Genomic DNA, 21,489 nt, shown 5'->3' with positions numbered 1-21,489 from the left:
TGCTGGCGGGTTTATTGTGCCCCTGTGTCTCATCCCATCACACATGATGGACCAGCATCTCAAAAGCCACTGGGCCCTTCCCAGAGGAGAGACAATGCCAGAGAGAAATGGCACATCTCTCTTTACACACGGATGAGTTGAATCCTTGGGTCCTGCCATGGCTGGAGGTGTCGATGGGCACCAGGATGCTCCTACTCCTCCAGGAGAGGACAGTGTGGCCCAGGACACCCTGAGCATGGCGTGCAGGGATATCACAGGATTTCAGGCACGGCCAGGGGCTTCACCAGCTCTTGGCACTGCTGTCCTGACCCCCAGCAGGCACTGGGCATCCTCTGCTGGTCCCCAGGACATGGTGGTGGAACACGCCTGCAAAGCCAGGACAGGAATTGGTGAAGGACAGAGTCATCTTGAGGTCCTTGAGAAGAGACTAATAATTCCAATTTCCCCCGAGGAGAGAGAAATACAGGAGGATGACTTGAGCTTAGTGGATTGTCTGAGGCATCTCAGGGGATCATCAGATACTTCCACTCCCTTTTTGTCCTGAGGTGACAAATTTTTTCTTCCCATTCACAGAAATGCAAAGTAGTTCATTCACAGCAGTAATAAGGACGATGTCCTTTGTAAAACAGCCCAGCAAGCGAGGTGCTTTACAGCAAAACAATTGCAGATGAAATGACAAAACGCACCCAAGATGAGCACCAGCCAGATTGGTATCAAATGCTGAACAAGCTCATGTGTAGGGAAAGCAGATTCACCAACTCAATTCCCTGCCAGCGGCTGGCTCAGACCTACAGAGTTTCTTTAGGATCAGAAATACAGCCAGAAGAGAGCAAAAGTGAGATGGAAGAGCAAAGTGACAGCTGCCTGGGCTCCCAGTGCACACTTGGCTGCCCTGCCATCCAGCCCACGTCCACAGGAGATGCAAAAACTGGGATTTCTCATCAGAAAATCAGGGATGCACTGGATGGACCTTCAACTGGATGGAGCAGGGAAGGAATGGTGGCCTTAAACAGGAAGGCAAAGGGCCCTTCTGCGGTGTTTTTGTGCTGGCATAGCTAATAGGGAGAGCATCAGCTCTACGAACGTGTAATCCCGCTGAGGTCCCGACCCCAGCGGTGTCCTGTGCCACTGAGATCCACAAGCCAATTACATACTGTGCCGTGCGGGCTCCCTTTCATCCCCTTTCAGTCTTTCTGCATTTCAGAGTGACTGGATGTCCTTGTGTTTGGTGGAGAAGAGGGCAAATTGGAGCCTGTCATGTATCTTCTTCCCCATTCAGGCACATCGTTCTGCCTGCAGCAGGGGGGAAGGAGACTGACGGGCAGGCATCAAAGCCACCAGCTCTGTCACATTTTCTTCCCATTAAAAAAACAAAACAAAAAAAAAAACCCAAAAAAGTGATAGCACCAGCTGGAGCCCAGCCCACAGCCTTGCATCTTTCTCCTGCACCCGAAATGAGCAGCAGCACCTTTCCCCAGGCCCTCAGTCTCCTCTCAGGGCAGATGCACGATGCTACAAGCCCTCCAAGTGAACATCCCCACGGGTCAGCAGCCAAGCGAGCATCACAGACACCAGCAAAACCCCTGATCCTGGTGGAGACGAGTGTGAGCACGCTGGGTCAGGAGTGCGGCTGCCTTTCAGAGACCTCTCCTGTGCTTTGCACTGAACTTTTTACCAGCTCGAGAAAAGCACAGCGATAAAAGCTGAGCGGTGTGAAGAGCTGCGCTCCATCACCCGCCCCACGCCTCGCACAGGGTTTGTTAGGAGGTTTAATGAGCCGTTGGGGAGATGCCACGTCCCCAGTTAGATGTCGGGCATCGTTACGCTCCCACATGGCTCTCAGGGCGCAGGGGGATGTGGGAGAGCTCTAGGATGGAGGGACTTTGCCAAGCCCCTGAATCTGTACAGCTGGACGGCTGGAGAGGTGGGGAGCTGGGAATTAATGTGCAAGCAATGAATGTGGTTGGGGCACGACACTTTGCTAATATCCTGCTTTGTCTAGCCCTAAAGCCAGCATTTCATCCCAAAATATCCCCCCGTGCAAGCCCCCCCGGGAGCAGACTTCATGGAGATGCTGCACATGCCCCAGCACCACAAAAGTGCCTGCATTAAAAGCTTAATAAAAATATCTTGTTAACAGGATGCGTTGCCATCACCGGTGGCTTGCGAGCTCGCTGCCGATCTCTGCACTTTGAACGCAGCAAGGCCAAGTAATTACGGGATGGGGGCTGCAAGGTCTCGACAGTCTAATTTCTATTAATTGTAGCCTGCATGCAATCCAGTCACAGCAGAAAGGGGAGATGGGCTGTGATGGTAAATCGCTGCGGGGGCTGGGAAGGGAATGGGAGATGCTGAAACATGCTAGGCAGTGGTACCTGCTCTGCACCTGGGGTGGGCTGGGGGGCAGGGAAGGGGATGTGGCCCCCGGTCCCAAACCAGGTCTATTATTTAGGTCGTTTAACTGATGGGGAATGATGATGATGGGTTTTGTGACTAGAGCTCCAGGAAAAATACTCAGGATCGAAGAGGGGGGTGTGGGAATTGAGGTGATGCTCACAGTGGCCGTGACCTGCAACCACGCAGCAGGGCTGAAGAGCAGTGTATGGGCAGGGAGGTGCTGTCTGAGCAGCCAAAACACCCCTAAATGTGGAGGGGGGTTAGAAGGAGACCAGTTCTGCCTCTCTGCTGGTTCCAGCCATTTCCTACCGCTTTAGGAGCCAATTACAAACTCCAAGCCAATGTCCCTGCTTTCCCCGTGACTGGCAGAGCTCCCGTTCAGTGCTGGGATGCACAGGCTGGACCTCACAGCCTCAAAATTTCCAGTAGGAATAGAAACTGCTGCAGAGAAACGCTGTGAGATTAAGAGAAGCAGGGAACAGCCGAGCAGTGAAAGCATCCGACCTGGCTGTACTGGGGAAGGGCTGGGGGATGCACGGGGGCATTGACACGCATTTTTTGGAGATGCTGAGTCAGCAGAAGCCAGGGACTGCAGGATGGCCACAGGGTTCCTTCCCACTGGCTCACAGAGCACAGAAAGGTTTTGCTTTGGGTGCTGCCTTCAAAAGCAATCCTGCTCCCTGTGTGGTGAACAAGTATCCTTTCCTCCCCCTCCCAGTTTGCCAGTATCCTTCTGGGACTGGGCAGGCCGTGCGAACTGGTCTGTGGGAACTGGACACAGCCTGTGGGAACGTAGCGCTGCTCACTGATGCTCAGCCAGGCTGTTCCTAAAATACACAACCCGTCCCCAAAGGAGCATCTCTGATGGATGATGGATGGCTCAGCTCCTGCCAAAGGCACTGGGGGGATGTGGGGGGTCAGATGCTCTCCCCCCGGCCCTGCTGCCCTTCCCAGTGCTGTCAGGGGCTGCAGCCACGTTGGTGCGAGGGTCCCAGTGCCAGGGTGCTGGTATCAGGGTCTCAGCCACAGGCATGTGGTCCCGACTCCGCAGCAGCCGAAATGGCCAGACTGGCTGCGGCGGGGAGATATTTATGGCGAGAAGCAACAGGCCTGGCTGTATGGAGCAATGGGGATGTTTTATCCACGGCCTCCTCACGTCGTGTTGCTTAAATGCATGTTTTGCAAAGTTAAAACAAATCGCAAACAGCAGAAATAGGTTTTGTTGTTGGGATTTTTTTAGGAGGAAAAGAGAAAAAGGAAGATCTTGGCAGAACGATAAAGGAAGGCAACTGAAATGCTCATTAAAACTGAGGGGCTCCATTTCCCTGTCCAAGTGGCCACATTTTCTCTGGAGGCTCCCAGATGCTTTGAAATGCCTTGTCAGACAAAGCCTTTCATCCTACCTGATTCTGGCTAAATTCATGGACCCAGACATTTTTGCTGGAAACAGGAAAGAGGGAATAAGTCCGTTCTGACTTTTCACTTCCCATCTGATCGCTGTTGATACAATTTATTCCTATGACAGCATCTGCTGCTTTCATGGGTTTTTTCATTCTGAAGTACAACTCGTCTTTGTTAGTCCCATTTTCGGGCCTTTCATCATTTGAGTCACAACATAAAAGGCATTTAAACACTCCTGCTTGGAAACCAGGCTGGGGGAGAGGGCGGGAGCGGGGAGATGCCACATGTCCCCAGCCCCAGCCCTCCTCCAGCACAGGATGGGGTGTCCCGGGGTGCTGTGGCCCTGCCGCGCTCCACCCATGCCTCCCACCGATGCTGGTGGTGATGGGGCATCATTTTTCCATTTGACACTGATGCTGTGAAGTTCAGATGTGGTTTTTAAGTGTGACTTCACATAGAGCCCCACATCCCACATCTCTGCTGGGGCAGCTCTGCCCTCCTTGCCGCCGGCGTTCCCAGGGGTCCAGTCCCCTCCTCATCAGACAAATTTCTCATTAAACAACTAATTGCCTTTTGCTGCTTCGGTTGCAGCCCAGGCTGTGATGTACAGGGGGTCTCTGCCACCTCTCGCTGCCACTCAAACCCCCTCTGAGCTCGCTGGGGCTTCTTGTCGCTACCAGTGCCAGCAGATTCCACTCTGCCCAGTATCTGATGACCTACTGGAGGCACCGGGGAGTTCACAGCTCCCCACAGAGACCCAGCAGAGTCTAATAATAGCACCGTGGTGTCGCACCAGCAGAGAGCTGGAACAGCAACGTCTGGCAGGGAGAGGCCACCGCTGGCTGCCTGTGCCTGCCTGCGCTCCTGCCTGCTCGGCTGGAAGAGAAGAGATTCCTGGGAACCCCCACCCTGCACAGCCCCGCTCCCCCTGCAGCCCCCACTGTGGCTGACAGCGACTCTCACGCTACAAGGATTCCCAGCCAAAAGCATTGTGGCTCATGCCGATCCCCAAAACCCTCCCCACGCAAAATCAGATGGCACTGGGCTCTGCCCCCATGCCAGGATTCAGCAGAGAAGCCAGCGGGGCCACTGGGTGGGCAGCACCCACCCCACCGTGCTCCCAGCTTGGTGCTGGTGCGAGCATCCTTGGGGTACAGCGGCCTGTCTCCTTCCCACTTTAATTCCCCTGACATTTTTCATTCCTGTAAGCGCCAAGCTCTTGCCAGCCTCCAAGAGGCTTCCTTCGGGGGCACTTAAAAGAAACCCCCACCAAATTTTCTTGTGCTGTCGCTCTCCCGGCAAGGGCACAGAACAGCCCCCATGTGCTGCAAGTGATGTCGGCACCAGAGCATCCTTGAGCAACATCCCCCATCCCATCCAGCACCTCTTGCCCTTCCCTGGATCCCGTCCTGCAGGCTCCTGGCAGACTTGCCGCCCTCGTCCTCCCACTCCCAGGAAAGCGAGCGCAGCTGCAAACCACACTGCCCTTTATTGGAATAACCTTTCAGGTTTCATTTAGCGCCACTCACTTCCCGCCCCACCTTCCCACCGTCAGCACTTTGCTAATTGCAACTTTTAACTCATTGTGCCTGCGAAGCTCGAGAGCAGCCACTGCCATAAGGACATGGGGTCCTTCTGCTCCCCGCTCCAACAAACGAAGGGCCAACCTAATGAATGGTCGTGTGGGCGAACACCACATAAAACACAGCACATACGGTCCTGCTCCTGTTCCCAGCTCACCCCACTTTGGGAAAAGAGCAACATATCCCAGCGGACCAAAAATCCCGGGCGAGATCCCAGCTGTCGCCTGGGAACGTAAATCAGCACATGGCTGGGCGGGGAGGAGGTGAAAGATCCCGACGGCGATCTGAGCGTGCTGTCTGCCTGAGACTTATTAAATTATGGCTCTCAAGTTCACCATCTGAGCCCGGCGCAGCGGAGACCGCGGCCAGGAGGGAGGCGGGTTACAGCCCCCTAATTCAATCAAGGGACAGAGGCGATGGCACAGGAGCTGCGGGAGAAGAGCCGTCGCTGTCGATATGGAGAGACTGAGGCTTCGGCAGCCTTCCCGGACGGCTCTGCCCCCCGGACACTCCCAACCCCACAGCTTCCTGCATGAAGAGAAAACAGGCCAAGAATCGAGTGTTTCAGGAGAGCCAGAGGTGTTTTTTACATAAGTCTGAGAAGCAGGGAAGGGGAAACATGAAGTGTCATTTCCCAACTAACACTGTGAACTGTGAGGGTGACTAAAACTTGGGGAGGGTTTGCATCATGGGGACACACGTTTCTGCGCTGCCCAGGGGTTCAGGTACCGCGGTGATGTGTGGGGCATCGGCACTTCGACAGCTATGCAGGGAGATGAGGACAGAGGGACGCAATCGGGTGAGAGAGAGAGAGAGGAGGGAGCTGGGAAGGTGGATGCTTTCCCTGAAAGCATTTACAAGGTCAATGATTAAAAGTGGAGCAGAGTGAGGATTTGGTTCAGGTAAGGGAGTCAGACCACGCCAGGATGCTCAGCAGGAGGAAAGCAAATGCCTGGCGCCCGCACCAGCGCTGAATTACCCAGCCGGGGGCTACATGAGCCACCGAGACAAGGTCACGGTCCCACCGGAGCGGCGAGGGTGGCGCAGGAGCTCTGGCTGGGCCGGCTGCTGCCTCTGCGGCAGCAAATTCAATTGTGCTGAATAACCGAGTGGAACAAAATCCAGCAAGGCAATAAAAGCGCCGAGTGTCTTGTTCACCTGAAGCCGAACGAGTGTGAGCAGCCGGGTTTGTGCAGGCGCTGGCGTGGCCTCTGTGTGTAACCTCACCACTGGGGAGCCCGTCAAGGTGCGTTTTGAGCAGCCTTTTGGGTGCTTTCCATGGGTGACAGGTCACCCTGCTGCCACCAAGGCTCCCAGGGAGAGGAGTGGGACCAGCGGATTTCTGAGCAAGGGAGCTATACCGATTCCTTAAGAAACATGGAGGCAAAATCCAATTGTGCAGCATCCACAGCTGCCATTAACCTGTCTGTGTCCTCCCGTGGATGCCCATTCCTCTCCACCTGACAGCCAGGCTGCCCAGCACACACTGTCCCAGCCACCCAGGGGTTTTATTTCTGCCTGTGCAGTGGCACAGCCACCACTGAATGGTGCTGCTGGTGTTTCTCCAGTGCTTGGCCCTGCTTCCAAAATGGAAAACCTGCTAAACATCACTTGGGGAGCCACAGCATGGGTTATCAGAGCAGGAGAAATGGCCACTGGCACACGGTGATGGCTGCAAGAGGAGCTGCCGGAGAAAACTGCAGCTCCAAACCCCAAACCTGAGGCCAGGAAACAAAACGGCATTGGAGAGTTTTTGGGATAGTTGGCATTCAGCTTGTAGCATCGTCTCTGGCCAGCATAGTCGAGCAGAACGGCACACTCACAGTGCATGGCAGGGCTCTGAACACTCACTCGATGGCAGCTTTTGCCACCAGTTTCAGACACACGGACAGGTTTGTGTCACAGAATCACAGAATCATTGCAGTTGGAAGAGACCCTCAAGATCATAGAGTCCAATCATTAACCTAACACTGGCACTAGCCCCTGTCCCTGAGAACCTCATCTCCATGTCTGTTCAACCCTCCAGGGATGGTGACTCCACCACTGCCCTGGACAGCCTGTTCCAACACCCGACAACCCTTTCTGGGAAGAAACTGCTCCCAATATCCAATCTAAACCTCCCTAGGCACAATTTGAGGCCGTTTCCTCTCATCCTGGAGCTTGTTCCTTGGGAGTAGAGCCTGACTCCTCCTGGCTCCAAGATCCTTTCAGGCAGTTCAGAGATCAGAAGGTCTCCCCTCAGCTCCTTTTCTCCAGGTTGAACCCCCCAGGTCCCTCAGCCGCTCCCATCACACTTGTGCTCCAGCCCCTTCCCCAGCTCCGTTCCCTTCTCTGAACTCACTCCAGCACCTCAAGGACTTTCTTGTGAGGGTCAATGTGTGGCCAGGCGGCTGTTAGAGGGGTCTGCGCCACCAGGCATTCAGCCAGAGACCCCATCAGTGCTTGCAGGGGGCAGAGGCAGCATCTGGACCCCCATCCCTCAGCTCTATCTCGCCCCAGCCCACAGAGCGGCTGAAACGAGCTGATTGCGAGAGGAAGGGAGAGGAGAGGTAGGAAGAGGGGAGGAGGCAGAGCCAGCCCCACCAACCACCTCGCCTCTCTGCATCCCAGCTCCATTTGCAGATTTATTAAATTGAGAGCCAATTTCGACATCATTTCTTTCAAGCAGCTCCACCTCGCAGGTGTGTGGAATTTGTTTGAGATAAAGAAAACCATTACAGAGAGACAGCAATCTTCAAAGACCACCTCGGAGACCTGAGAGAAATAAAAACACTAGCCCGTGCAAATGTGCAATTAAGTTTCAAAATACTCGTGCTCCATGAAAAGCTCCGTCCCTGCAGAGAACAGGCCTTTAAGGCAATTTTCCCAAACCCTATTCAGCATTCACTCAAAAACGCCTTTTAAAAACAACATGTGATTTTTTCTTCCCTCCCTGCCTCACTTCTCCTCCCCCTTGCACTTGCTCCGTTGCTCCCAGGTGGGACTCAGACAGCTCTGGTGGGAACACGGTCCCTTCCCCTTTGGTGGGGGACGTGGGGTCCCATCTGTGCCGGGTACAGCTCCATCCCATCCTCCGGTCATGTCAGATCCACAAACCAGGAATTTTTAGAGACGGGTTTGTTATTCAGGGAGAACCAAACATCGGCCTGGCGCTACCTGGGGATGGTTTGCTGGCCATTCCCAACTGCTGGAGCTTTGCATCCCTTATTCATGGGTCACTCTATGCTCGGTGATTAATTAAAAATGCGTAATTAACCTGTGGAACGCAGTGCCACAAGGTATCGGGCAGGCCAAGAGCTTAGCAGGATTGGGGGGAGGATTATATGTTTAAATGGATAATGAGAACATCTGCTGGTACATTAGCAGGGATCAAGCAGAATTAGGAAGAAGAGCCCGGCTCATCGCTGCTGTGGGGTGTGGGGGGGCACCCCCAGGGGTGGCTTGGGGGGGGCACCACCGGCCCGTCCTCCAACTACAGCAGAGATGCCAACACTGCTGTGCATGCTTGGGAAGTGAAATTTTGGGGCTGAGCAGGTCACTCAACAGGTACCCACACCAGCAGCTCTTTGCCAGAGCTCACAACCCAACAGCCGCCTCTTGTTCCCAGAGGCCAGTGGGATGCTGGGGGCTGACCCCTGAGGACACCCCAATTAATTCAGCCATAACGTCATTAAAACCCTAGGAGAGCATCAACCTGCTGCAGCACCTCCTGCAAACAACACCCGCTTGCACGCAAGGCTTTGCGGTGAGCTCTGAAGTTAAAGCACGCAACCACAACACCAAGGAATGAGCAGGAGACTCAAGCCCAAGCCTTGGCCAAGCTGGACATGCAGTGTAGTCCAGCTCCAGGGCACATGGCCCACACAAGGGACAGTTGCTGGAGGTTTCCAGACACCACATGGCTGAGCCTGGCATGGACCCTTCTGCCTGTTGCAGCATCCTCCATCCACCCCAGGCTCCACAGACATCTCTCACCATCCCCGCTCATGCGGGTGGCACAGACCACTTGCTTTGCTTCATTTTGTTCCCCCCAGCCCTAGAAGTTTTCTTAGAAAAGCCTGGCAGAGAAGCCAGCAACTACAGAGCCAACTCTGGGCTGACGGCAGGATTATTAAATCCCCATCCGCAATCCTCTCTAGGTTCAAGCAGCTGCTCTTTCGCATCGTAAATCTGCCGCTCCATCATTAGCGCTAACTTATGGTTGTGCAAGGCCTGGGAATCATGACGTGTCAGGATGCAGACACACTTGAGGACTCTCAGCAACGTCCCTGAGACCTGGGGGCTATCCCCAGCCCTTCACCCCACAGCACGGCCAGGTTGATGCCAGGTCCCTGACATGGCTCTGGCTCTGCAGCAGCTCGGAGCAAGGAGGGAAACATCCCTTGCCTGGGGGAGATGCTGGAGCCCAGGGGATGCTCAGCTTTCCTGGTGGGACCCCAGATGCTCCCACTGTCCCTTCGTAGTATTTTGAAGGTGACGCCATGGACACAGCACCAGACGGGGTGACCGGTGGCATTTTGGGTGCCATGGCCCCCCCTGGCCTCGCTGCCCGTCCCCTGGGACGTGACAGCTGCAGCACATCGTGCTCAGCTTGCCGAGCGCGGGAGGGACCTGCTGGGCCAGGGTTAATCTCGTTGTCACACTTTCCCTCCTTCTTGCTGGCTCGGCGCGCTTTGACCCGCTGTGAAATTGTGGCCAACAGCACTGAATATTTTAAGAGCAGCAATGCAGTCATGGCCGCGCGGCGGAGCAGCAAGGCAGGCCGGGAGCTGGGCTGGGCCCTCGCCTCCCCCCTACCACCGCCAACCCATTAGCACAGTTCAGGGAAACCTAAAAAATTCAAAAGACACTGAAATATGCAGCATTTTGCTCTCTCTGGAAATGACGCGCTTGGCTTCCCAGATGCTCCCGAGTAGGAGGTTGTAAATAAGCGGCTTTGTGGCACGCGGGATGTTGCCAATGGGGCTGTAGGTGGCTGCAGAGCCCAGACTGACACCCCGGTCCCTGTCCTGGCCCTCAATGGGGACACATCCATGCTTAGGCTGGGGACCACTCTGTGCCTGCCAGGCACCGGTGCCCATCCTCACTAGTGTGGTGAGGAAGTATCGGCCACTAAAGGACCTTCATCCCTCCATCCTCAGCCTCTGCCAGCTGCTCTCTGTCCCCTTGTCCCTGGAACAGCCCCTCACCTCTTCCCTTGGCCGAGCAGCAGGCTCGGACGTGGGTGCCGCAGGACCCGATGCAAACGCCTGTCCTCAGCACTTCTGCTATCTGGGACACAGCAGAGCAGCAGCAGCAAGGAATTAAAAAAAAAAAGAAAGAAAAAAAAGCAGCCTTATTTGCATAAACTTCCCAAAAAGAGGAGCCAGAGCCCAAGCCTGGAGAGCCAGGGCAGCGGCAAGCACCAGCCGGGGACCAGCAGAGCTGATAGTGAGTACAAGAAGGAATAGGGGAGCATTGCCTGGACAAGGGCACACTTTGCCACCCGGTCCCTGCACGTCCCCAAAGTGCTGCCCTGGGACTCAACACCCTACCCAGGAGTGACATTGGGACATTTTTTGCATTCAGGTCTTAAGAGGGCAGATTAATCGCCGTGTGCTGGATCTGTCACGCGCAGGGATATATATTCTTCTCGGAATTTACAAGTAGTTCTATCTGAGAAATAAACAACCAGAGATAAAAATTACATTGTCACCATGCAGGTGTGATCGATGGAAGAGACAAGCCCTCGGAGGTGCCACTGGCAAAACCCACTCAGGGAGCACCGGCCCCAGAGGCAGCTGGGAGATGCTGAAAAGATCTGGGAAAAGGTGGTGGCATGCATTTCACTGACCCCAGCCCTTCGTGTCCCTGTCCCAAAGGCTGGGGAAGGTGAGGATGGCCACCTAGCCATTTCCAAGCAAGGGAAGATGCCAAACACAATGCTGGTGATGGGCGACCACGAGGAGCACCCGCAAAGCAGCCGTGGGAAGGACGCCCAGGGCAGAGCGCTCAGCAGTGGAAGGGGCTGCAGCCTCAGGGTCAGCTCCTGTAAAACCCTCTCGGGCCCCATCTCAAGCCCCCAACCCTCCACTCGGGCGTAATTCCAAGGTCAGAAGCAGAGCCGGGCAGGCGGCCACCCACAGCCCCCAGGCACCAAAGTGCAATGAGGATTCATGCAGTGTACACCAGGCCCCTTTTTAGTTTGATTTCTCCTTCATCTTTCTCAGCTTCCTGTGGCTGCATCGGCTTTGGTCTGGCTTGTCATGGAGCACATCACTCGCCCTGGTCACTGTCGCTCCCTGGGGAGGGACAGACATCAGCTCCTTCATAACTTAAATCTGAAGTTGCACTGGAAGCGGTCAAAAAGATCTGTATGGATCCTCTGCCCATCCTTTAGCATCCTGAGGAGCCAGGACCTGGCTCAACCTGCCAGGATGGAGATCCCAAAATCAGCTCAGGCAGCCCGGCAGCCGGTCCCACAACTGCCTTCGGTCTATTAATAAACTCGTAGCAGCTGGTGGAGCCTCCGCCAAGCCGGTCCTTGGGATTTATCCACATTGCTCTGCCTTATCAGCCATGGTTTTCACAAGCACTTAAATTCAGGAGGAAAAGGAAAAAGTGAAATCAGATAGAAATGCAGGTCTGTTTGCTGTTTTCTCCAATGAAATGGTTCTGGGTAAACAGCAGACGCCTTTGATGAAATCCCAGCAGGCTTAAACAATAAAGCTGGTTACAAACTCAATCTGGCGCAGATATCAGATCTGAAATTGTTTCAAAAAAAACATGTCAACATTTTCTAATGCTGCTGCAAAAACTTCCTCGGCACCTTGCCACAAACCTGCGCCTGTGACGCAGGACATGCGCCGCTGTCCCGGCTGCCACCGCTGTCACCGCTGTGCTTCCCGCAAGGATGCCTGCCCCAGTCCTTCTGCACCCCCCCTCTGTCTGGAGAACACCAAGCTGCAGGAAGATGCTCGGTAGCACCTTGCAGACATGAGATGGTCCCCAAGCTGCCAGGGAAGGAGCTTCCCCACTCCATGGGTGGGTGCACCAGGTTGTTTTCCTGCTGTAAATCCAGTTGCTGTCCCCAGGTGCAGCCTGGCCGGGGCTTCGCAGTGCTGGAGGTCTGGCAGGGTTGGACAAGGAGCATCAGGCAGGGCAGCCATTCCTCTCATCCCATGCTGGGGACAGCATTCAGCCCCAGGTTCATCCCAGGTGCCACCAAGGACAATTGACTTTTCCACAGAAAAACAATTTGCAAAGCGCTCATGGTGGCAAAGAAGCGCAGCCAGATGCTCCTCTGGAGTTTTGCCTCCAGTGTGTCACCTCTGCGTCCTGCTGGGAAAACACAGAATCACGGAATGTTCTGAGCTGGAAGAGACCCACAAGAATCATCCAGTCCAAAATTCACACCATGTGTCTGAGGGCGTTGTCCAAATGCTTCTTGAGTATCGTCAGGGCTGCAGGATGAGGTCATGCGGTGCTGCGAGGGTCCACCCGATGGGATGCCTGGCCAAGGGCACAGCTCAATCCCCTCCTAAACCCACGGCACAGGCTGGAGGACACAATGGGGGCTTGTCCAGTGGAGGTCAGCTGTGTCAGGGCAACAGGTAGTTCAGCAGCTTCCGTTAACGAATGTCCCTCCGTCAGTGTTGGCGTCAGAGCAATAGGGACCATCCAAACTCAGAGCACACGTGGAGTCAGAGTGGGAGAAGGCAGGTCCCATGTTGGCATCACCCGGGTGAGTTTGCCAACCCCTCAGCACCAGTGCTTTCCAAACGGCGTCAGAGCCTGGGATCTCCATCAGTGCCCTGGGTCTTTGGGGGACACCAGAGGACGCAGGTCCCCCATGGGGAGCAAAGCGTGGGGACAAGAGGCGGTGAGTCTGGTCACACCATGAGCAGGGACAGCATCTTGGCACTGGGTAGGAAAACAGCACCAGCTCTGGGGGTGTCTGGGAACTCCCTCTGGGCTCTGCACCCCCATCCATGAGGGAGCTGTTCCCCGAGTGCAGGGACAGACACTGGCTTTCCGCATCAGACCCAGCCTTTTGCATGCCACATCCTGACCCCAGCCCGGAGCTGATGCCTGGCAGATCTTGTGTCCTGTGTGGCAGCAGAACAAGGGACGGCGACAGCTGCGCTGGAGCAGCAGAGCCCTCATCCCTCCCGGGAGCCTGAGAGGACAAAGGGGATGCAGGACAGGAAAAGCAGGGCAGGGGAAGGAGGAGGAGGGCAGGCAGCCCTTGGAGATGTGGGGGGCTGAACCCCAGCTCCAGGGCAGCATGGGGTGGGGGGGACATGGTGGAGCTGCCCCCCCTGCAGAGGTTGCCTTGGCCATCGATCCTCGCTGCACTCAGGCTCATTAGGGCCGGGGAGCTGCTGCGAGCGGCTGGCGGAGGAGACAGACGGGGGGAGCGCTCGCCGTGGCTCCCTGGATCGTATTAAATATTTACTTTGTTTTGTTTTGTTTTTTCCCAGCTATATTGATCAGAGATGGAGTGGGGGGGGGGGGCAGTCGGATGCCAGGAGGGAAGAGCAGAGGCAACGACTGAGCTGCAAAACGGGGACTGACCCTGCCAAGGTGCTCCCAAAAGCTGCACCCACTCCCCCTGTGTGCAGCCAGTGCTGTCCCCCCACCACAGAGCTGCTCCCCCCAGAGCCATTCATGTGCCCCTGGAGTTGGGATCAGCATCACCAGCACAGGGGGGCTGCAGCGGGGCAGCTCCCCATCCCCATCCCATGTCAGCCCCATCTCAAGGGATGCAGGACCAGGGGATGCCCAATGCAACAGCACCTGGCGGTAGGGATTGTCCCCCCTCCCCGGGCCGGGAGGTGTCCCCCATGGCCAGGCTGGGCCCCGGGAGTGGCCACGCAGCCAGCGCTGTTTCTATTTTGAGAGGAGCTCTACTGGAAAAGGAACAAAAGCTGAGGGAAGCTATAAATAGCCACCTCCTTCACACCAGCGCCTCCTTCGCCCCAGCATCCCGCGGCCAGGGGGTCCTACTGCATGTCCCACACTCAGCCTTGCTGTCAACCCCCCCACTCATTTTCAGGCCAACATCCCCATCCAAAAACCGGAGGGAATAAAGCGCTGGGGAATATGTGCTGCCGGAGCAGAACTGGCTCTGCACAGCGGTTTGCCAAGTTGCCCGGCGGCCCTGCCCGGCTGCAGCCTGGCTCCCGGGGGATTTGCTGCTGCCCTGCCAGGTTTTGCACCCAAAAACACCCCATGGGACCAGATTCAGCCTCCTGGGGATGCTCCTCACCCCAGCCCAGCCCTCCCTGGCCCTGGCTGCGGCTGGCAGGGAGCAGGAAGAGCTGAGTGGCTCGGGCAGACCTACTTTCAAGGCTTTAATCCTTTTTGCTTAAAGGATCTTTTTTTTTTTACCCTCTCTTTTTTTTTCCCCTTTTTTTTTCCTTTTTTTTTTTCCTTTCCACACGGCAAGGATGGGGTCTGATCAGAGGAGAGACGCAGGGAGCTGACAAGCTGCGGAGTACGGAGAGAAAGGAGAAAGAAATACATATTTATTACCCTCAATTATTAAAAAATAGATAGCAGCAGATCTTAGGCCCTGGCAGAGGCACTGCAGAGCCGTTTGTCTGAGGACTATTTTGTTTTTAAAATTCCATTGAAATTATAATACACCGGCCTTGTTAGCACAAACACCGTGGCACATCCCTACCAAGGAGGGATCGTCCTGGCCCCTCTCCTGGATCTAGGGTGCTACCCGGGGGGGTGGCTGCATCTATCACCCCATTGGATGCTGAATTTGCAGGCAGATAGGAGGCAGGGAGGGCTCCTGGTGGGGTTGGCAGCCTTTTCCCCCCTCTGCCTTCACACTGGGGGATCAGGGGCTCTGCCCCATGCAAGTGTATGCCCATGACCAGATGCTCACTAATGCCCAGCTGAGTGAAGGTCCTGTGGACAAGAGCTCACTCGGGCCACCCCAATCTCAGCACTGGGCCAAAAAGCTCTGGGATATTCTCCATGCATGAGGACAAGGGTCAAACCCCTCACATGACAGCATGGGGGTCCTGTGGCCACAGGGCCGGGGTTTCCCACAGCAAACCAGTGCAAAGGCTGGTGCAAACACAGCTGGAAAAAAAAAAAAGGACGCGGTTCCCAAGTGCGGCACTCGGCACTGGCGGAGCCGCTGGCACCTCCCCTCCGCTTGCAGGGCTGCCTCCGTGAGAAGCCGTGGCCGCCAAATTCCCTCCTGCCGCCACTCCCCGGTAAACAACACCCGCAGCCTCCCCGTGTGATGGTGATACGGGGACTTGCGGTGCACATGGAGCATTTCCAAAGCCCTCCGCCTTTGGTGGCCCATTCTCCCCATGGCCGGGCACCACTGGGACGTGCTGGACCACCACAGCCCCCCAGCCTGCCATGCCATCCCTTCTCCAGGGCCAAAACCTGCTGCTGTCCCGTCTTGCCAGCCACAAGCCAGAGAGAGACGCAGCTCCAAGTGCAACCAGCTTTCGACGCTGGGCGTCACTGGGGTGGTCACAGCACTACCAGTCCAGGCAGGAGTACCACAAAAAGCTGCTCGCCAAAGCTGGGCTGGCTCCGAGCCGCCGTGCCAGCGTCGCCGGGAAGCAAGCAGCCGGTGGGCACATGTGCTGTTAAAGAAGAAAAGGAGCTTTCTACACCAAATGGAGCATTTTCTGCTTAATAACACCCCAATCCTAATCTGCACAAAGAAGATTGCCCCCTGCATCTCCCCATCCTGCATCTGCCGCTTGCTGCTGCCCGCACCGACCACGTGGGCAGCACCATGGCTGCCGGATTGGCACATGGCGTGTGCCAAACCATGCCCTGTCCTCAGTGAAATGGGCAGGAGAAAGACCAGCCAGAGGCGATGCCCAGCGCTGGGCGCAGGCGCTTCCTCCATCAGCGCCAAGCCCCATCAGCGCCGAGCCTCCATCCTTTGTCATCAGTAAAAATAATATTCCTAAAAGTGTCCCCCTTGATTGCCGGGTGGCAGGCGCAGGGCTGTGGGTTTCCATGGTGATACCGTTCCACAGGGATCGGCTCTTCCTCACTTTGAGAGTTGGGACGTAGTGCCAGCATCCGGAGAGGGGACAGCACCAGGGGTGCTGCTGGTGAAGGGACCTGGGGCCGAGCCGGATCGTTCCTTGGGCTCAGGGAGCATCACCCAAAATAGCGGGGAAGAAGCACCCTCACGAGAGAGGACAAGGATGTTTCTGCATCCCAGCAGTGCCCTGCACCCTCTGCCCACATTGACACATGAAACCCCAGCTCCTCCTCACTGACCCCCACCAGCGCCCCGCTTGCTGCCAGCCCCACAGCTCTGCCCCACAGCTCTGCTCCACTTGTTGGCTCCACTCTTGAATCACCAGCCTCCTTCAGTGGATGCTGGGTCAGGGCAGCACCTCACCTGTCCCAACCCGCTGGGAACCCAAACAACAGCCACCATTGCCCGGACAGCAGCACCTTGCCTGCCTGCTGCTGCCCGCTGCTGCCTGCTGCTCCACCAAAGTGCTTTTAAAGACATAATCTGCTGTTAATAACCAGTTTATACGAAATGCAGCTAAGCCCTGGGATTGCACTTTGAAAACAAAACCCAAGTTTTCTGCTGTTTGGGGGCAGCTGGAGCAGCTCCCCAGGGCAGGGATGGAGGGTAGTGTCCCCCTGGGGGCCCCAATGTGGGGCAGCATGGGACGGGCTGCTTCCCCCAGTGATGTGGGGCTGAAGCAGCCGTGTCCAGGGTCACTCCTCTGCAAGGGGAGGATTTGCCTCCGTGCTGCTCCAGGGCTGTCTGGTGTCACCACCGAGAGCTGGGAACACCCCAATGGAACCCCCTGGCGACACCTTGATGGGGGGTCGCCCTGGCCACACCTGGCCAAAGCCATGTCCCTCCAGGATCCTGTGCTTCCCTGCCTGGTTTTTGCTTCCAAATTAGGTTTTGACTTTTGCTGCCAAAAACCAGCAGCTGTGTTCAGCAGCCTGAGTCTCTGCCCAGCCCCGGGGCCACAACATCCCACCCATGGCCTTAACATCCCACCAGTGGCCTCATCCTGCAAACCACGGGGACCCACTGCCCATGGCTCTGGCCAATGCTGCCGGCTCCAGCACCTCCAGGCGCCTGCAGGAAAGGTGGGTGTGAAATCACACCGGAAAAAATGCATATTTTTACATCTCCCCGGCAGGTTCACTGGTGTTTTTAGGGCAGAGCTTCGAGGCCACCTGGAGTGTCACCCACAGCCTTTGGGCACCCAGATGGGACCGCGGGGCATCGGGTGCAGCACTTTCGGCAAAAGGTGGGAATAACATTCAGCCGAGCGTGGCCACAGCTCTGACCCTGCCAGGCTCCATCAGTGCGGATCACTGAGCAGCGACGGCTCCTTCGCATCCTGGCTCCGGCTCCAAGTCCAGGCAAGTCTCGCCTGCCCAAACCCCCCTCGTTCCCCCCAGCACCACCACATGGACAGCCTGGGCCACATCCTGACCACCCCCTCCTTAGCCACCCCCTTGTTTCACCGGGCACAGAGAGCTGTGGCTTCCTCTCAGCTCTTTAGGAAATTAAACTTTTATAAGCAGAAAGGTTTCTGGGCTCTCAGCTCCCCAGTGCAGGAACCGCAGTCCGGCCTGTGCCTGCACCCTGCCCACCGGCTGCTGCCCTGCAGGGAGGGACAGGGGATGGATGCCCCATCGATGGGCTGAGTGATGGCGGGGACAGGATGTGGCTGCCTGTGACCTTGGTGTCATCCTTGACCTGGAAATCTCCTTCTCCTGCATCGCCAGCGTTGCGCTCCTGCCCGCGGCCACCTTCGGCAAGGTGCACAGTGCAGCGCTGGCCCCATCATCACCAACACCCAGGCTGGAGCTGCACCCTGTGCTCTCACCCACTGCCATGCCAATGATGACATTCCAGTGCCCTAAATCCACCTTGAATCCCACTTGGGCTGCCTGCTGCTTCTGCGGCTGGAGCTCACAGGGTGCACGAGGCCGAAAATGTCCCCAGGCACCGCAGCGCTGCCCTGGCCACACCACCTCCCATTCTGCCACAAACAGCTTTACCCCACGCGGCACTGCACGAAGCTGTCCCCCTGCAAGCAGGCGCACGGATCTGCTTCCCCTGGGGACGTCATCCACAGCTCCCCAAAGCCCTTCCACATCCCCCAGCCCCAAGTCCAACCCTAGTTCCTGGAAGCAGGACGGGGATGGTGGTGGCAGTGCCACCATCAGCCTCCCACCAGCACCGCCTCATGCTGACGTGTCCCTCAATAAAACCAGTCACCTCCTGAGCCCCACAGAAGGGTTTGACCCCAGCCCCACAGCTCAGTGGCAGCTCTCCCCATCTCCACAAGCCCCCATATGGGGTGTCCCCTCCGCACCCCACATGGGGCAAATACTGGGGACTGGGACCCCCCGCCTGGGGACACCTGGCCATGGCGAGCCAGAGAGGGGAGAGGCTCTCGGTGGGATGGAGGCCTCCTCTAACTGCCTGTTGAATTATTCAGGAATGGCATTAACTTATAAATGAGTGTGTTTGACTGATTTTGTGGTTGATGTACAGATAAATTCTAATGAAAGACAGCTACAAGATTTTAAATTATTAATTAGACTGCCACTTAACAAAGCCTATTTGGCACTCTATTTCCTTGCTTAACAAGACAAAAACTTTAAGAATAGGTTTTGCATTAGCCCACAGGCTCCTCAATTTGCATTATGTTTTTCTAGCTCCAGAAATGAAAGCTGTAGATCTTGACCTTAACGGGCTACCCCTGGTAGGATGAAACCCTGCCAGCAGCTCTTTCGCCTGCCTCCGCCTCGAGCTACCAGTTTCCCAGCCTGGATGATGCTTTTCCTCCAGCTGGCAGCACCGGGGCTGGGAACCGGGTTTGCTCCAAGGGCTCGAGGTTTATTCTCAAGACTGCCAGCCTGGTTGGGTTAATACACCGAACAAAGCTGAGGTGGGAGCCGGAGAGAGAAGCATCCAAGCACGAGGCCCCGCAGCCGCAAGGTGACATTCCCTTCAGCGGGAAAAAGCATTCCTGGGGTGGCAGTGGGGGTTCTGCCGTGCCACAGGGTCTGTGCCCCGATGTGGGAGGTTACGGGGGGCCGCAGGTGCAGCGTTTGCACCTTCTCCTGCTGCTGGAGCCTCGCCGGAGAGGAGCATGTGGTGGTGGTGGTGAGGGCTGGGCCTGGGGCTGAGTGGTTGCCCCCTCCCTGGTGTGTAGGACAGGAGTGGGGGGTCTGGCCAGGGTCACTTCACACAGCATCACTGTCCCCAGCATCTCCCCAGGACCGGACCGGCCACAGAAGAGCTCGAGGTCCTGCCACCTCCTCCCACCCCGGACAGCCCAGGGAGGCTCAGCTTCAACTCCCACTGTGATGTCAAAAAGCACCCCTATGATGTCCCAGGCGGTTGCCATGGAAATAGCGTGATGTCACAGCGGAGCGGATCTCCTCGGGGGGGGGGGCGGAACGGGACGGCTGGCCCCAACTTCCCCGCCGAACCCCCCGCGTCCTCCGGTGAGCCCCGTTTCTCTTTCCCTCGCCCCAGTAGACGAACACCGATCCTCCAGGGACTCACCATGGCCTCGGGACCCGCCGTGCCCCGGTGCCCCCCCGCTCCCGCCGCAGCTCCGCTGCCTCCGGGACCCGCCATCCTCCGGTGCCCGCGGGACCCGCCGTGTCCCAGGTCCTGCGGGACCCGGCGCCCGCCGTGCGTCCCCCACACTTCTCCCGGTCCCCTCCCTCCCCGCCGCGCTGCGCTCCCGCCGTGCGCCACCGGTGCCGCTCCCCGGGGATCCCGGGGGGTGCTCGAGCCTCGGTGGCGGCGGCGGCGCCGGTAACGCGGCGGCGGCGGGGGGCGCCCGGCGGCGCGGCCCCAACTTCGGCGGGGAGACAAACTTCGGGGCCGGTCCCGCTGCCCCGGTGCCCGCGGTAGCCGGTGCCCTCCCGGTGCGGCGCTCACCTTGGCGGAGCATCTTGAAGCCGGGGCGGGCGCGGTCTCCCGGCGGCGGCGGCGGCGCTTAGAGCCGCGGGCGCGGCGGCGGCGAGCGGTAACGGCGGCGGCAGCGGTGGCTGCTGCTGCACCGGGAACACGGAGCCGGGGCCCGGGCGAACGGCCCCCGCGGGGGCATGGCGGGCCGAGCCGCAGCGGCACCGGGGAGCGCCGGCCCCGGAGCACCGGGGAGCGCCGGCCGCGCCTCTGCTCGCCGCGCGTCCCGCCGCCGGCTTTTAGGGGGGAGCCGCCCCCTCGGGGCTGGGGCCGCCGCCGCCCCCCACCCCCTCGGGCCGAGCCTATAAAGGGGTGCCCGGTGCCGGTGCCGCGCTGCCTGCAGCGGCGGGCAGGGCTGGGCAGGGCGGGGCGGGGCAGCGACGGGGCGGGCAGGGCTGGGCAGGGCTGGGCGAGCCCGACCGGGCCCCCCCTTCCTCTGCCGCCGCCGCCTCTCCCGCCTCCCGTGGACAGTTCGTGAAAGTGCCGCTGCTCCCGTTCCCCCCCCACCCCAGCCCCCTCCGCCCCACGGGGGCCATGGCCCAGCGCCGCTCCGCCGGGATTCTGTCGTCTCTCCCGGGACCTGGTGTCACCTCCGCCCCATCGCCATCCCCTCCGTCCCCCGCTCGGTGCTCCGGTATCCCACCAGGGCCGTGCCGCCCCTTCGCGCGTGCCGGGATCCCGGCTGTCTCCGCTGTCCCGTCTGTCCAGCACCGTCCCTGCCGTCCCCATCGTCCCCTCTGCTCTGCGCCCTCCGCCTCGCGGTGTCCCGGTGTCCCGCCGTGGTTCCGCCACTTGATTGGGGTCCCTGCTGTCCCCTCCGTCCCGGCATCGTCCGTGACGCCTCCCCCGGGTTCCCTGCCGGTAGCCTCTGGCCCTTATCGTCCCCCTTGCCCTACCGGGTCCCTGTTCTCCCACCGGGGTCACGGATGCCTCACCGGGAGTTCTGCTGTCCTCTCTGCGCCCCAGCCCCTCCTGTCCCCCCCGTCTCTGCTGTCCACACACCCCATCGGACTCCCGACACCCCATCGGGGCCCCGCTGCTCGTGGACGATCCTCCTGCGCCCCGAGGGTCCGTCCCGCCCCGTCCTCACTGCTCCACCAGGAGCGCTACTGTCTCCATCGCCTCGCCGGGGTCCCCGCTGTCCCCAGGGGT

General features: G+C 58.0%; 1 protein-coding gene across 1 annotated transcript in view; it reads right to left on the bottom strand.

Annotated features, from left to right (window-relative positions):
- The window catches only part of RTN4RL1 (reticulon 4 receptor like 1), a 31,816-nt gene extending 11,100 nt beyond the window's left edge, over positions 1–20,716 (bottom strand). Inside the window, exon 1 of the mRNA XM_065036999.1 lies at positions 20,311–20,716. Within this exon, the coding sequence (XP_064893071.1) occupies positions 20,311–20,323 (13 nt within the window). The 5' untranslated portion in view covers positions 20,324–20,716. The remainder of the gene's footprint in view (positions 1–20,310) is intronic.
- Between the last annotated feature and the right edge of the window lie 773 nt (positions 20,717–21,489).

Source organism: Columba livia, chromosome 20, assembly GCF_036013475.1.
Source record: "Columba livia isolate bColLiv1 breed racing homer chromosome 20, bColLiv1.pat.W.v2, whole genome shotgun sequence".
Taxonomy (NCBI): domain Eukaryota; kingdom Metazoa; phylum Chordata; class Aves; order Columbiformes; family Columbidae; genus Columba; species Columba livia.
This window is presented reverse-complemented; position numbering and strand designations above follow the sequence as displayed.